Raw genomic sequence first — 16,506 nt, 5'->3', positions numbered from 1 at the left:
AAGTTAAGATGAATCCTACCCTAATAGCTTAGCAGTATGATCAGGAAGCCATGCAGATGAATAGAATTGGCACTTACTAAGTTATAAAAGCTTCCAAATTTTTTGGTTTTGTGTGTGTGAAAAATATATCTAAGATGATCTATAGAGTGATAGAGGTAACAGAACTTGCATTTAATTCTACAAAAATCTGTTACGCGTTTGTTTTTAACAGGTAATTATTCTTGGGGCATCTACCCGGAACTGAATTCTGACACTCCAGCAGAAAACAGTCTGCTTCCCAATTCAGTTTATTCTGAGTCTCCACCTGCTGATGGAAAGATGAAAGTAACTGTAGTACAAATAACAATGGCTTTGGGAAGCCTAAAGAATATTTTCACTCCTCTCCTGTTCCGGGGACTCCTGTCTTTCCTCACCTGGTGGATTGCTGCTTGCCTCTTTTCTACAAGCCTTTTTGGGCTTTTCTATCACCAGTACCTGACTGTGGCATGAACAGGTCAACTGACGAAGCAAGTGTGAGGTCAAATGCTAGATACAAACCCAGGTACCCAAGAGGAGATGAAGAGAAAAGAAGAAAACTATATATGAAGAGAAAACATATCAGAATTTTTTTTAAACACTTCCTCTGTGTTCTCAGGGTGAATATTCTTATAATGTTTAAAATTGCAGCTGGGTTTGTTATTTTTGTTATCCAAATGGTAGGTAACTTAATTGAATTATAGTATTGGGACTGACTGATATTATTGTGCGGCAGGTGGTGGCGAGTGTACTGAAAAGATATGACCTCCGAGTATCTTGGTTTCCATAAATAGCAAGCCAACCTCAAAACTTTGTGTTTTAAACATCAACAGTCAGTGACTGAACTGTGTTAGAAGGGTACTGGTTATAGTGGCTGCCTATCGATTAAATCTTGAAACTGAGCCATACAACAGAAGGAGAGAGGGGATTTAAAAAAAAAATATTCTGTTGGATAGCTATCGATCACTTTTCTCCGTGAAAAATGAAATAATCCAACAGGACAAAAGAAATGCTGTATATTACAGTAAGGAAAGTTGTATAAAATTTAAATTTAACCGGAACAGATATGTGGAGCTGACAGGTATTGCTGCCTAAATATTTTGCAGGAATGCTTGTGCAGTGAGAGTTATAAAATATACATTATTTCAGTCCCTGCAGTCATTTTGAAGTAATGGCCATTTGTATTGGTGCTACTATTGATCCACAGATTCCATTTGGATCTTTTAAATTTCTTCTTTTCAGGTAATAGATAAATTTTGTTGAATTCACAGAAAATAGTAGAAGATTAGTGACACCAATCAAACATTTCAAAACAAAACAGTTTAATCCTGCTGACTGAGAGTGTATGTATCTGTGTAATGTACGTATAAATATATATTATATATTAAATATATAATATATATGAAGTTATAAAATATGGAATCTTTATTTTAAATTACTGAATGTATCTTACAGGGCCGTGGGAGAGGGATGTATGTTTGTCTAGTAATCTCAAGATCCCTTTTGGAATGAAAATTAAATTTTTTTTTGAAAGTTCAGTTGAAAGGGCTATTTGTTTTTGGTGCCTCTTCAAAGGTACTTAGCTATACTAAAGAAACTCACGCTCTTTTAGAAGAAAAGATCTACTTAAACTGTTAATCTTGATATTTCTGCTCTGTCAGATCATCTTTTGCCACTCTAATCTGGGTAACTTGGCCATATAGTAACAACTAATATCTGTTAGCTTCAGAAATAGATTTTCTGTATAAAAAACCTGCTATAATAAGGAGGAGCAAAGCATTAATTTCACAAGCTTTGCTTAACTAGAGGGATCGTAAATATAAAACCATTACAGAACAAAGTAGAACGACAGTTTTTTCAGATGTTTTGTATAATTGCAAAACAGGAATGGGAATTTATATGCAGTAGCTTTTTAAAAAAGTTAATATTACACTTTGCAGAGGTCAGTGGGTTTTTTAACTAATACTAGCTGTTTTTATGTTACTGTTCTTTTTCTCTTGAATTTGTGTACAGCTTTGGCATATAATAAGCATTTATAAATGGAAACGTGTAACTGAATATTTAATATGTAGCAAACCTACCATATGGGAAAACAAACTGAACGAATGCAGAAAGTCAAGAATTTAAGCTGGTGATAAACTGTCTTACTATATTGAATGCCTTTTTAAGTTATTTATTAGTTTATTAAATTGTATTTACTGATAGTAGGGAAAGATTTGTGTACACCAGGTAGTACCTACCGCATGCATTTTGGATGTCTGAGAACATATTGCATGGTTCTACCTGTTTCATTGCAGTATAGTATTTCAGTGCTACTGGTGCTGCAAGCTTTTTTTCACACCAGCGTTTCATAACTAATGGGGACTAAGGCTTAACTGTGTGAACTGGCGTAAAGAAAAATATTTGACTCTAATAGCTTCACATCTCAAAACATTCCTAGGAAATTAGAATGACAAAATATGACAGGTCCAGCAATACTGGACTCACTTGCTGTTAGTTTGAGATGTATCATTACTAATAGAATTAATAAGGCCAGCTTTTAAGTTACGGTTAGGTATCTAATGTTTATGTTTTGTTCAGGACAATGAAACGATGTAGTGCAGTTTGATTCTGATAGTGAACTTGGCTGAATTAGCTCACTGTACAGGAGAACGTAACCTGTTGCAATGTGAAGGACAGGAATAAGCTTTGTATACTAGAGAAGACTTCAAAATGACGTTAAGTAACGATTTCTGTTGGCATAAGTATTTATTCTGGAAGCTCTTAAGTAAAAGTGAACTGTAGTTATTATATACTGCATTCAGCAGAGGTAATTGTGTAGCTGAGCTTCACGGAGCTTTTGGTAAGAGCTCATGCTGTTTTATTCTTCAGATGTCACACTGATCGCAGTGAAAAATAGGCACCTGGACTTTGCTGGTGTTAAGATCAGCGCTTCTGGCCGTTGTTGTTTCATTGTTCCACAGAACTGAATGGTTGACCTTCTGGTCAGCAGTCTGATCTGAGTGGGAGCTGGTCTTTCTTCGGATCCATTTAATCCTTACATAAGTCTAGGAAGCTTATTAAAAACTAGAAGATAGCAATAAATGCCTTTTGAATTGTGAGGTGACAAACTAGAGGGAGCATATTGCTGCGGTTGTGAGCAGTGCTTCCTGGAACTACCTGATGTGCTAAAAAAAGGGGGCTTTTAAAGTAAAATAGCAACCCTGATAGTCCTGACTTCCATGTATATGATGTAAGCTTCAAAGGAGTATCTGCTCATTTCTTTAGTGAGTTCCTTTAAAACAGCAGCTGGCAAGTGTGCTTTTTTTTTTCCCATGCAATTCTTTATCAGCACCTGGGGGAGCAGGAAAAAGCATCTTGCAGAAATGGAAAAGCAGGTAAAACATGACTGAAAAGTTAGTAGTTTTTATTCAGGATTCTTAAACATTTTGTCTTGCATTTTACCTACTACCTACTTAATTTCTGTGAGATTTTAGAAGGAAAGGTGCCTTTGACAAAGAATCAACGTTTCTTTCTTTCTTCCTGAGTTCACATCTCTCTTTTCTCACTCCAGTAATGTGACTTGTTAACTTGGCTTCTTTTTCCTATCCACAGCTTTTTCCCTACATTCCCTAAACTGACTTGGCTAAATTAGTTCAGGATTGTACTTTTTTTTTAATTTGTTGGCTTGGTTTAAATTAATCTTATTTTTGAAGGAGTAGTTCCTTTCCATAGTACAAGTAACTTTGAATTCCAGCTGAAATACAAACTTGTTAACGATTGTTTAAATACTTGCACTTTTATTATGGAAGTCCCGTTAGACGAGGTGTTAAGTTAGTGATAAATCCAAGTCTTCCAGCAAGTTCAGGGAAGTCCAAACATAACATTTGGGCTATTTCTGAGCTTAGAGAAATTGATTAGGAAAAGGAGAAGAGATTCTAACAAGCCTATGCTTCCACTTTGCAGGCAGTGTTCTCAGGCAGCAGTTGTCCTTTTTTGGTACCATCTCAAGCTAAAGGATTTGCCAGGTTTTGAAGTATTTTTAGCTGCACAGTTTTTTCCTCTTCCATATTTCTCTTGCACAAGAATCAACAGATCAAGTAATGGCAGAAAAGCAGTTAATAGCTGTATAACAGAACATCCTTGTGCGTAAGGACATGCTTTAGAAAACTGGTTTCTATGGCAGTTGTTCTCCTTTGAATTGTAAGTACTGCAAGATGTGTGAGTAGAAATGTGTGCTTACCTGGGTTGTAAAGTCAAACTCACCTACCAACACAAATGCCACAAAGATGCATCATCACAACAATTGGGTAGCATAACCTCAGTGAATGGAGTGGTTAGGGAGTACAGAAGTTTTGGCAGACTTCAAAGGAACAATTAAAAGTTTGTACTATGTCACAGTAACTACAGCTAACAGGTAATAGAGGTCTTGGATGTACCACTTAGAAGATGTAAATTGTCTGGTCTTATTGCTGTTGGGAGGCTCTACAAGGTAAAAGGCCATATGCCTCTTTATTCTCAAAGCCCTGTGTTTTCCTTTTGAATGTTAGCTTCTTTCTCCAGAGAAGATTTTGAACAGTTTTTAAATGCTATGCTTCATGCTTTGCCACGTGACACGATTTGTGCATTTGTTTGTTAGCCACAAAACCCCCAGACTTAACCCCACGGTTCATTTTGTCACTATGAGTTTAACTAGAAAGTTTTAGTTAAGACTGAAGAATTAATAAGTGGTGCATGGAGGAAATAGAAATACTGAATCAGAATGAGGCCAAAGAAAATCATGTGCTCTCTTGGACAAGTTTTTTAGTATGGCTGAGCAGAACCTTAAGGAAGGAAGGCAACAGCAGGTCAGTTGTATCCTAAATAAAATACAAAATGTGAATTTTTACCATTATGAGTAAACAAGACTGTTATTTTCAGCATCTGCAGCCTAAGTCCTAAATCTCAAATGGTAAATTAAGAGCAATATTTTGACCTCTCTGATGTTACTCTAAAGAGCATCTAGGCAACAAGTATTGAAGCAAAATGTCAAATCTAGTTAAGTAAGCTGATGCAGAGTAGTCAGTCTGTGCTTCAGCATGATTTTTGTGCAACTTCTTCTTTAGGAAGGTCTGCCATGCTTTGTGGCTTTGGCAGAGCACGCACTGACTGAGGTGGATGGCATGTTTGATCTTCACTTGCAGTGCTGGGCTGAAAGGTCTTCCTCCTCTGTGGGTGAGATCACGAGGCCAAGATGTTATTTCAAGGCTGCTTTTCCTGACATCTGTATATGCTGCGTTTAACTTTTTCCAGTCTCTCACTGTGGACTGATGGGAGAGTAATACTGCACTGGACATTGTTTTGTGTGCCAGTGTGTATGTATTTTTCTAACTTTGATTTCAATGGCATTTTAAATGGTAATTATTTTTAATCTTGATACCATGGATCATCTTTGCATTTTTTAATACCAGTGCCTGCAATTAGAGGTCAAATACTTCTGCACTACATTTTTTTTTTTCTAACTTGATGTCCAGACTGAAGTATTAACAAATGCAGTTTTATACTGAAGTGTGAAATCCACCTGTAAATACCAAACTTTTTCCATGTGTGATCACACATCAGTCAAGAGTTCTTACTTGGATTTGCAGGATTTCTCTCAACAACATGCTATCTATATGACTCTGCTATTTATAAAACAAACACCTCAGTAGGGTTTTGAGAGTAGCTTTTTACAAACTCCTTAGTAGTAGGCCATTTCTGTTTGTTTTATGATGCTGCTAAGTATTTCTTAAAACCTGGCTTAAAATATCTTCTGTTTAAAGTGAACCTTGTTCTCTTTTCCTCTGTTCATTGTAACTGCTTCCTGTATATGTTCTAAGCTTTGAGAATGCATATTTATAGTATTTTTGATAAAGACCTAGGACAATGAAAAATGCACCAGGAATTTTATTTTTAAGTACAGTTCATACACGTGTCATGATGTGCCAACAAACAGTTTTTGTTTTTCTTCTCTTCAATGATTCCTTTGTCCCGTTGATAACGATCTTGCACATTTTCAGTATGTAAAGTTTTCTAGGAGGAATACATGTGGGGAAATACTCTGTAATAGCAATTACAGGGAACTGTCTAATGTGTCAGTCTTCCCATTTATGTGAGCAAATGTTAGTGTAAAGATGCTATTAAATAATTTAAGACTAAAATTTCTCATAAGGTAGACTTGTTACGAATTGCACAGGGAATATCTGCCAAGTTGTAAATATTTTATTTTAAATAAGTCTCTGATGCTGGGAACACACATGAATTCAGTGGTGTTGTTCTGTTAATAGTCTTTCTTTTTTTTTCGTCTTTTTAAGTGAAAAGCACATAGTACTTCCTACTCTAGAACAAACCTAAGAAGAACAGACTTCCCTCCCTTCATTTCAGTATCTGCCAAATTGGAAAACCTCCGATGTTATTTATGTAATGTCTAACTTCATCTTATTGCTAAATTACTGCTGAAAGACAATTTTTATAGTTACAGCTTTACAAATATTAAGACCATCATGCTTCACAGTGAGGACGGTGTCAAACGGTTGTCACGTGATATTGACCTGTCCTGACTGGTATTGCATTGCTGGCTGTTCCAAAACAAATTGTCTCGTTTGCCTCATGCTTTAGAGGTTCATGGGGATCTGTGAATAGGAGATTTGGGGATTTCCTCTATTTTGGGTTGAGGTTTTGTGGGCGTTTGTTGGTTGGTTTTGGGGTGGTGTGCTTGTTTGGTTTTGTTGTTTATTTTTTTAGTCTGTATGGATAATACTTAGGTACAATTACTACAAATAATAAACAACCTACGGCTACATTGCATTCTTTTTGTACACTGTAGACTAAAGTGCCTCAGCGTGGGTGGTCTCTAGAAGACATGCTTAAAATTTCTTGGGTGTACCTTTGTACTTACTTTGCTACATAATAGCAGGTTAACTTTTGGAAAGGAGATGCAAAGACTGCTAGCCCTTAAAATGGGCCTTGCTGTGAAATCATTGTTTCCTTGCAGTTTTTGGCATATAGAGTGTCCATGTGCATTTAGGGTTATTACACATTGGAGGCAAATAAGATTTTGAAGAAATCTTTTCCATTCCTGTTAGATTATCATTGAAGTAATAGCTTTGCCCACTACCTGACTGGTAGTATAACACTCCACTGCCATCTGTGCATTCAGTTTTCTTCTTCTTCTTCTTTTTTTTTTTTTTTTTTTTTTTTTTTTTTTTTTTTTTTATGACTGAGGGAGAGGACATACACAATTCTGAACAGGTTGACTTTAACAAAGTTTTATAGTTTCACCTTGGGTGTTGGTTTTGCCCCAGCTGTGCAGGCACATGGTGACTTCAATGACTTCAGCCAGGTAAGTGATTCTGCTTGAGGCTGCACTGAAGTTCACCCCGTCCACATGGATGTGGGGCACAAAGAGTATGAAAGAGCTGGATTGTAACATGGCTGGCTGGCCTCTGGCAAAGCGGCTGCACAAAAAGAAAGGCGCAAGTTACACCTTCTAATTTTTTAGAATGCTGTTAGGGTATTGAATAGCAAAACCACGCTTACCTGTTCAGCTACTTCCCCACCTCCAAGAATGGCAAGAACTGAAGGTGAAACCTGCCTGGTCTGGTCCAGTGGGGAAGTTAAAACTGAGGAAGCAGCAAGGTGCCTACTCGTGAGTTCATTATGCATTCTAAATATGAAGTGCTTGTAAGTTGAGATGGTGTTGCTGATTCAAATCCACCAAAGGAAGCCCTCCTCAGAGGAAGGCTTGCAAAAGCATTTTGAGCTTTTAGCTCTAAAAAGCGGCTGTAGCAATCTGTACTGTCTGTAGTACACTGTTGGGGAAAGTACTTGCTCCAGTAAGCTTACTGAACATTTCCTTACACTATGTGTAAGAAATTACATTGCTTTTTTTACTGTAGAGCATTTAAGAAGCTGATTTTGTCTTGCTTAATGTTACCATGTATCGAGCAGCATTTTATTAATGTGAAAATAGTAAGAATTGGTTTGTTGTCTAGGCGACTAAATTCCTTTAACTTCAGTAAATTTTGCAGAGTGAGGCAGGATTATATTTTCTTATTGCCCATTCGTTCTGTTGAAATGTTATAATTGTTTTTATAATGCATCCAGTGTTAAAACTAAATTTATATTTATTAGTTGCTAATGGTAATACCCCAGCAAATCTAAGAGAAACTGTGATATCTGCTGTATAGCAACTGCCCCATCAACTTGCTTGCCTTTGTAAAGTGTTTATCCATGTTAGACACTTAATGTCTACTGCAAGTGATGCTTATATAGTATTTTAGTACCCTACATGTACTCTGCATGCCTTGCATTTATGCACTGTAAAAGGATAGACTGTTTTACAGTACTCGCTCTAGGTTTAAAAACAGCTACCATTATTTTATATAGTATTTCCCGTATCCAAAATAGGATGGTTTCTAAAGCCAAAGATCAATAAATGTTTGTTGTCTATCAGTGTGATTTTTTTATTCCTATTTTTTTTATGATACGTCCCACTCTACCAGCTTGTGCAAAATCTCCATGTTCGCCAAAAAGCATGTGGTAGCCAGACTTTTTCTCAGTTTCTGTGCTAGCCGCAGTTGTATGTCTTCTTTAGAAATAATTGAGTAGACCATTTATCCCCTCCCTGTTTGGGGTGAGGCAGAATAAACAATTTTCTAGTATAAATGCAGATTAGTGTCTTAGTCATATGAATAGTAGTTTATCCACAAAGAACCACTTACAGATTGTATATAAATGTTTTAATTTCTAAGCGTTTCAGAATTAAAATTTGGGAACAATTTAACTCCCTGGGAAAAAGATTGACTGTACGTCGTGGTAAGCGGAGGAAATGTTGAGTTTCCTAGTACAGTCATAGGATTTATCATCTTCTTGACTGTTACCCTTCCTGACAGGAAATCACTTTAAAACGGATTATATTTGCTGTCTTAAAAAAAAGAGAAGTAATGTGTTTGAAAACCCATTGCATGGTCCTTTCTATTTGTTTCATCCTAACAGCACTATGAAGGAATATACTTAAAGTAATAACATTATATAACCCCCTTTTTTTGTTTTGTTTTTTAAATTTCATTTTTGGAATATCATGTTCAGTTAGGCATGGATTTTCTTTCCATTCATGCAACACATACAGATACACGATGCCAGATCTGCTCAGGTAGTTTTGCAGTGGTAAAAAAAAAAAAATTAAAAAAAAATTGAGGAAACAGCCTCCTTTAACTCACAACCACAGTGTTGCCAGAGACCCCTTTGATTATAAAGGACAGTCCTGTTACAGAGGGGAAAAATGCCTCCACAGGCATCTTCCCTAGGAAGAGCCAGTCTTGATTTTGGGGATCAGGATTTCAAAGCGCAAGGCATTTGAGCTGTGGGACCTCCAGCTGAAAGTGGTCAGCCTGTCTCAGATAATAGGATGAGGTTAAAGTCACTGTTAGGAGGAAGGTGGTGAGCTGTGGTGGGAGATTTGTTTGTCTCGGAAGCCATCTCAGCCTTCTGCTTTCTCCATGCAACCTGAAGCTTGAGACTGCCTTGAGAGTCTACAGTCCCCAGGACTTTGCAGTAGAATAGCTGTTTAACCCGGTGTGTTCTCGCAGCTTATATATTCCGTGCTTATGCTTTGGGTAACGTGTTGGTGCTAGTTCGCTGCTCCAAGTTAATCAGTGGGTGCTGACGTAGTGTAGGCGCTTCTCAAGATTTTTTTCTAGGCTAGGTGTCTGTGCCCTGCGGAATTTGTTACAGCCTTCAAAAGGACTTTGGCTGGAGCTGTACCAAACAATCAGGTTACTTGCACCGTTGATTCGACAGCACCTTTTCTACCTGTGAAGTGGTCAAGTGCTGCAGAGCTCAGACAGTCCAGCAGTTGCCTGGAAAAAGCGTCCGTCCCTCTGCTAGCCACAGCACTGGCTGCCACGAAGGGGTGTGCTCTGCTCCTCCAGCTTTGCGTGTTCATCAGCTCTGCAGCAAGAAGCTGCTGTGACAGCCTTGGCAGCGTGCTCCTGGGCTGGAAGCAAGCCTTTGATTTCAAGGGTTGTATGACGTCTTGCTTTTGAACCCACCAGGTTCGCACTGCAAAAAGCCCCACTGATTTAAAAGGTGTTCCGTGAGGAAAACTGGCACAGCTGACCTCTGCTGTCAAGTGCGAGCGTGGGTCATCAGTGTAAGAGCCCAGGGACTATTGAACTTCTTGAAATGTTAAGTTTTAGCAGAGTTTGTTCTGTGGTAGAGCCTGGCAGCTCCAGCCAAGAGGGCAAGCATTGGGTACCTGTACAGTGCTTGCTGGTCTGGACAGGGCTGAGAAAATAGTGAAGATGTTGCTGTTTTGATTCAGATTTTATGAAGAATTTTCAAAGAAGGCATAAGACAGTTGTTGCTTGCCTGCTTAGTAGGCAGGCTGTTAATGGGTGAACTGCAAAACGGATGCAGCAGCGACTGGGAGATCACTCCTTTGGAGGAATGTTCGGTTTCCCTCTAAATCTGTGTTACAAAGTAGAACATAATTTGTTACATTTGTTCTGGAGTCCATCCTGCAATGTTTTATGCTTCTTATAATATCTGAGTGTTTTAAGACCTCACTGGAACACTGCTTCTTGTGGATTAGCATTTTGCTTTCCTGGGGTGCAGCCCTGATGGGTCCAGGGGAGAGGCAGCTTCCCAGTCTGTGCAGTGTGGAGCCGCTTTGTAATTCTGTCTCCCTTAAAAGCTGAAAGGAGAATAAAGCGTCCTTATGTCAGAGTTATGAGATGCACAAGCTGCTTACAGCGATTCTGGATACCAACCCATGACTGTGTTCTTCCTGCCTGTCAGATCTGAAAGCAATTTTTCAATGAGTGTAGAACTTGTGTGATTTCCCAAAATGCTCATTTTTATAGGTGTATGCTGTTGGGTATAGTGTGGAGCAGCTGTGCGTATGTCAGAAACTAAAAGAATATGGGCTGTTAGTTGGTGTTGGATGTGTCTGAGCTTTTTAGGTTCATGGGTGTCTGCTTTGCTTCCCGTTCCTTTGGGTTATATTTGGAATAGGACATACCTGCAATTTTTGGTCCTGAATTCCAGTTTTTTTCATTGCATGTATGCATGTGTTGGTATCAGCCTGATGAGAAGAGTAAAATATACAATCTTAAGCCCAAACATCTGCATCTTGTCTGGATTTCCAGCTCCCCTGTACTCTTGTTTGTTCACAGAGTGGGATTAAGCTGTTACTGGCATCTCCCAGGCAGCACGAGCTCACCAAAGTGGGAAGGGGGATGTAGCAGGTGGGTGACCACAGCAGAGTTGTGTAGCAAGGAATCTGGGCTGCAAATCACGGTACAAAGGATACAGAAAGCAGTTGATCTGGACAGGGATTTGTTGGCCACAGGAAAGCAAAACGTGGTGGTTCGATACGTGCTGCTAAAAAACATCTGGGAGGCGGGAGGGGATGTGACTCAGATTAAAAACCAAAAGGGGCGAGTTGGAGACTGTTGTGTCATGCAGGGTGAGCAGGATCGGCGCTGTAACGCTGCGGGGTGAGGCGGCTTCTGCTGCTGGTTTTCCTGTGAGTACCTGGGAAAGCTGAGGAGGTTTTAAGGGCTGGAAAAATGACTTACTGTGAGAAATGTAAAAAGCACTCTGCGGAGTATCAAGGGAAGATTCCAAGGTTAAAGTACCTTAATGTGGAGTAAAAGCTGCATAGAGAATGTCTCTAATCTTAGAGGAAGACAGGGCAGGAACCAGGGACTGGGACCTGACACTGGGCAGATTGCAATAGTGGAAAATGAGGTTTTAACAGAGCGAGTCACTAATTACATTGCTGCCTGGAGCGGTGAATTCTCCACTGGGTTGTCTTCAGACATCCTCTCTATGAGGTATTACAGGTGAGCAAGAACTGCTCTCAATACATGGTTAATCAACAAAAAGTGAAGGAACCAGGGAGCAAACACGTAAACTGCTGTTTAATTCAGTTTTGTTCTAAAGATGGGAATTTTGGAACTTTTGGACTGGCACTGCTGTGGCTGGATTGCCACATGACTTAGGAGGAAACGCACAGACTGAATTTCTTTAACGCAGACTATGTGTATCTGTTTTTTATATTGCAGAGGTTTTAATGCCTTTGAAAAGTTCCAAGTGGTGACAGCTTTTAAAATACGGTTTTGCTGATACCTAGAAAAAAGGTGATTTTGGAAATAAAGAAATGTAAAGTGATGAAATAGGAATGTTACGTTCTGTCTGTCTAGGGGCATAATGATATCTCAGAAAAGAAAACTTTCTCTGGAAATTATCTTTTCTAAAAGGTGACAAATTGAACATGTCAAGAGTGGAGTGAGAGCATTACTCTTACAAAGTTAGAAGCACAAGTCTTCAGCACTTGAACTTTTTGTTCTGGTGCTACAATTTTATGATTTTTATTTTGCAGCTAACAATAGAGCAGACGAGTTCCTTAGGTCAGCAGCTAGATGAGAGATCAACAACTGGCACTTAGCCTCTAGCTCACGTTTTGGCTTTCCAGGCGGCAGCAGCCGTTGGCAGGTTTGCTGTTGCACATGCTGGCTTCACGCCTGAGCTGGCAATTTGAGGTTCCGCTTCTCTTAAATGTCTGGAGGCAAGAACCATTTTCTTCTTTTCCTCCATATATGGTTATCATTATTATTAAAATTTTGGTGGCTCTTTTATTGAGACTGTTGTGTTGCTGTCAAGAAATTCTACTTTGGAGACCCCCTCCCCCTGTAACACCACCTTTTCATCAGAACCTTGCTTGGGAAGTGGATGCTTGATGATGGTAGTTAGGCAATCTATCGCAGTTGCTTTAGGATGTTTCAGTAGGAATTCGGGGGTTCCTTGTGTGTCACTGAAGCCTTGGTAAGCTGGGTTGGAGACTCTCTCCCCTAGTAGCATTTATGTTCTGTTAATTTTTCTTGTGTATATTGCTTGTTCACGTTTTGGTTGTCACATGGAGCCTGCTCTCTCAAGCTCGGTTTTTACCTGAGGGGTGCTGTTTGTGGCAGAGCAGCGGGTGGCCACTGTGTCCCCACCTGGGCATTTCACCCTTGGCCAGCCCAGCACACTCTTACCATCTCTCTGCATCCCGTACTCGTGTTGCTTCCTCACCCGTGAAGAGGGACACCAGGCACACTTCCCTGTGTTATCTAGTTACAAATTTAGCCAATTATCACTCACCCTTTATATACTTGTACCGCGTGCTACTGTGTTTCTAGTCTTTTTTTCCTCCCACCCTTGACTTTCATCCCTCCCAGGCATCACCTCCCAAGTGTTAATAAGACAGCCCTATTAATATATTTCACAATAAACTCTGTCTTTTCTTTTGCAACAGCTTTGCAACACTGATTCGTACCTTTGTTGCCTAATTCCCAGAATCTTTTATGCAGTACTTCTGCAAGGCGATTATTTCCTGGTTTTGTATATATGCTTTTTACTTCTCTAGTAAGTATAGTACCTGGCACTTTGTTGTGTTTCTTTTTTTTTTTTTTTAATACTTTGGAGAAATGGTCTAAAATAACTATCAAAGTTACTTTGAATTTAGAGATCGTCACTTGAGTCCATTAGATTTATCATGTGTTTTCTGTGCAAGCATACTAAGATCATACAATTGCAGAATAGTTTGGGTTGGAAGGAGCCTTTAAAGGTCATCTAGTCCAACCCCCAAGATGGTAAGGAAAATATTGAAGCATATTGTCTTCCTAGGAGTGCACATGCACATGTACTATATGTATGTGGATTTATACACAAACACCTCCCACCCTGTTATATATTCCCTGTCTAACAGTGAGATGCTTAAGGCAGTTCTTCTGTGTCATATCCCAGGTGGCAAGTATGTGCTTCGTGCTCCTAATCCATATATTCTACTCTGCTTATGAAAATTTCCTTCTCGAAATTGCCTCAGAGACCTTAATAAAGGCAAGACAGATACCGTCTCTTACTTTCCCCTTCCATGCCAGGCCAGTTGTGTGAAAGAAGGAAATTATGTTGATTTGACATGATCTGTCCTTGGCAGATCTGTGTTAGCTTTCATTATCGCTTCACCCTCTCAGGGTTTACAAGTTGATTAGGAATCTGTTAGGGGGGTTTTTTTGGGTATTGAAGGTAGGTTAGGTGGTTTAAGACCCACCATACTTTCTGTAGGTGGACATTGTATTTCCCTGTCTTCAGCCCCATGAAACTTCTTGTCCTCCATAAGCATTTTGGGGCAGGTCAGTAATTGTGTGGTGAGACTCTTGGCCAGTACCAAAATACTCCAGTGAGCTTCCTCAAGCACTCCTGATTACATGCATCTAACTTAGTATTTGGTAGTCTTTCAGTATCCTGGCTGCCATCAGGAAAAGAAGGAACATTCCAGCAGCAAAAAAAAATTGTTTAATTTCCCTATTAAGTAATAGACAGCTGTTTAATTTTCCTTCTTATTTCCGTTGTCCTTGAGATGTTCTCACCTTTCTTTGTTTTGTCCCTGTCCGCCTGCTTTAGATTGTTTTATGCTTCTTCCTACTTGTGTGCTGTTTGGCTGGTTTTGTTCTGAGTTTGGTTATGAAAGAAATCCAGCATTATTCTTGCTCTGTTTCCTTTTGTCCTTCCACGGTACCGTTATTTATCATTTCTCCTTACTCCCGCTAGAGAAGTCACTTTTCTTACACATCTTAGAGAATGAGCTGTTGCAAGAGTTGAAACATACTCAGGTCACCTTGCGGCATGTATTTAGCCTTTTGGGAAAGCATATAAAGTCCAGCTCTGCTGCCTTTTTGTAAAAAAAGTCCATCCTCTGTCAGCTCCACAAGTTCCTGATGTTTGCATCTATACAAAACAAAATTACCCAAAACTCACAGAAAAAGAACTCATATTACAGAATTAATAGTTGCTTTCAGTTTAGCAGATTTTGATTAATACAATGCTTTCCATCTGTGTTCTCTTAACTTCCCAGTCAACACAGCAAAACTTGCACGTATTTTTTTCTCAATCACAGAGCTTTAGCCAAGACGGAAGCAGCCTTCTGTGGAAGGCATTAAATAGAAATAAATATGCCCGAAGCAGCTGTTGACGTCTGTGATGCTGCGCTGTTTAACATAAGTCTGCTCTTCAGCCGGGCGGGAAGAAGTGCCCTGAAAGTTGGCTTATTTGCTTAAGGGGATTTAGCAGTATTTCTGCTTTTTAACAAGCAAATGAGGTTGTATTAACATCACTCCAAAATACTAAGTTTTGAAGTGGTCAGGGCTTGTGGTACTTATATGAAATATCTTTCTCAATGTTTTATTTCGTCTCTACAATCCTGTTTTTACTTCCATCTTCTGTTTCTTTTGATTCAATTGCATAAAAGTGTAAAGGTTTATTTTTTGCAAGCTCTTTGCTGGGAGAGGGATATTATATCTGAGAAAATGACTACACTAAGCCTTTCACATACAAATGTTTCGTATACCTAAAAAAATAAAAGTGTCAAAACATTGAAAGAAATTTTGTCTGTTGGTTCTTATGTGTTTCAAAGCGTGTTCTGTTTAGATGAAAGTGCAACTGGTAGAGACTGAACATATTTATTTACTGGTGGTTTCATCGTTCTGTGCTCAAATCAAAATGTCAGGTGGCAGCAACAGTGTGAAAATACTGGATTTTAGAAGCGGCATCGAGGAAGCATACTTTGGTTATGCGAAAACCCAGAGACGGAAGAATACAAGCGCTTTGAGGGTAAGTTACTGGTGAAGAGGATGAGGAAGGTGGGCTTTAACTCATCTATTGAAAGTATCTGCTACCATAACCTTAGTGTCCTGGCTTTTCTGCAAAGACTCTGGCACAAGGAAAGTCCTTAGCTCAGATCTTGCCCGGACACTTGGCCTGGGACAATATGCATCCCACCCGTGTGGGACTTGCCGCCCTGTCCTCCGTGAGGCTTTTCATCTGCTTTCTCCCCAGAAGTTCCCCCTCCCCTGCCTTTCCGTGGCACGCTCACTTGTGAGGACCTTGAGGAAAAGTAAGGCAACGCTGTGGAATTATCTGGTATTAGCTCTTAAACTCAGTTTTAAACTCTTATTTTAAAATTACTTGGCTAGATTTCATGGTTGCAGTGGCTCTTCAGCCTGTCTGCTACTGGGTGTAAAACCAAGTGCAAGGGAGGACGGGAGGGGTAAGATGCTGAAAAATGGCTGCTGCTGGTATACGTGAAAAATGATCAGTTTGCACATTACCTTTCCTTTAGGAAACTTTAAAATAATTAAATCACTTTAGTGTACTTCCAGCAGGTCATTCAGTTAAAAGGGTTTTAAAATTAAGGGTCCCGCTGGTGAACGAACAAAACCGCGATGAATCTGAATTAGCAACGTGAACAGTTTGTTTAGTGGGTAAATACTAGGCCTCTGTGTGGTTAGACCCGTGGAGAGGGAGGGCCGCGGGGCCAGGTGTGGAACCTGCCTCCCGCAAGGTCAGCTCTGAAATCTGTGCGCAGGCCCTGGTCGCATTTTGCTGTCCCGGTAACTTTTAAGCTCGGGCATGTCCCAGACTGGCTGGGCAGAAGCAAACGGCTGCTGG

At 39.6% G+C, this 16,506-nt stretch overlaps 1 protein-coding gene across 2 annotated transcripts in view; it reads left to right on the top strand.

The window, feature by feature from the left end:
* The window catches only part of TMEM161B (transmembrane protein 161B), a 61,008-nt gene extending 45,707 nt beyond the window's left edge, over window positions 1–15,301 (top strand). For both annotated transcript variants that reach the window (XM_040579423.1, XM_040579422.1), the window contains one exon: window positions 212–15,301. In XM_040579423.1, coding sequence (XP_040435357.1) covers window positions 212–489 — 278 coding nt within the window. In that variant the 3' untranslated portion in view covers window positions 490–15,301. The remainder of the gene's footprint in view (window positions 1–211) is intronic.
* The last annotated feature ends 1,205 nt before the right edge of the window (window positions 15,302–16,506 follow it).

The sequence above is a fragment of the Falco naumanni genome, chromosome Z (genome assembly GCF_017639655.2).
Source record: "Falco naumanni isolate bFalNau1 chromosome Z, bFalNau1.pat, whole genome shotgun sequence".
Classification (NCBI taxonomy): Eukaryota; Metazoa; Chordata; class Aves; order Falconiformes; family Falconidae; genus Falco; species Falco naumanni.
The sequence above is the reverse complement of the archived record's forward strand: the minus strand, read 5'-3'. Positions and strand labels throughout refer to the sequence as shown.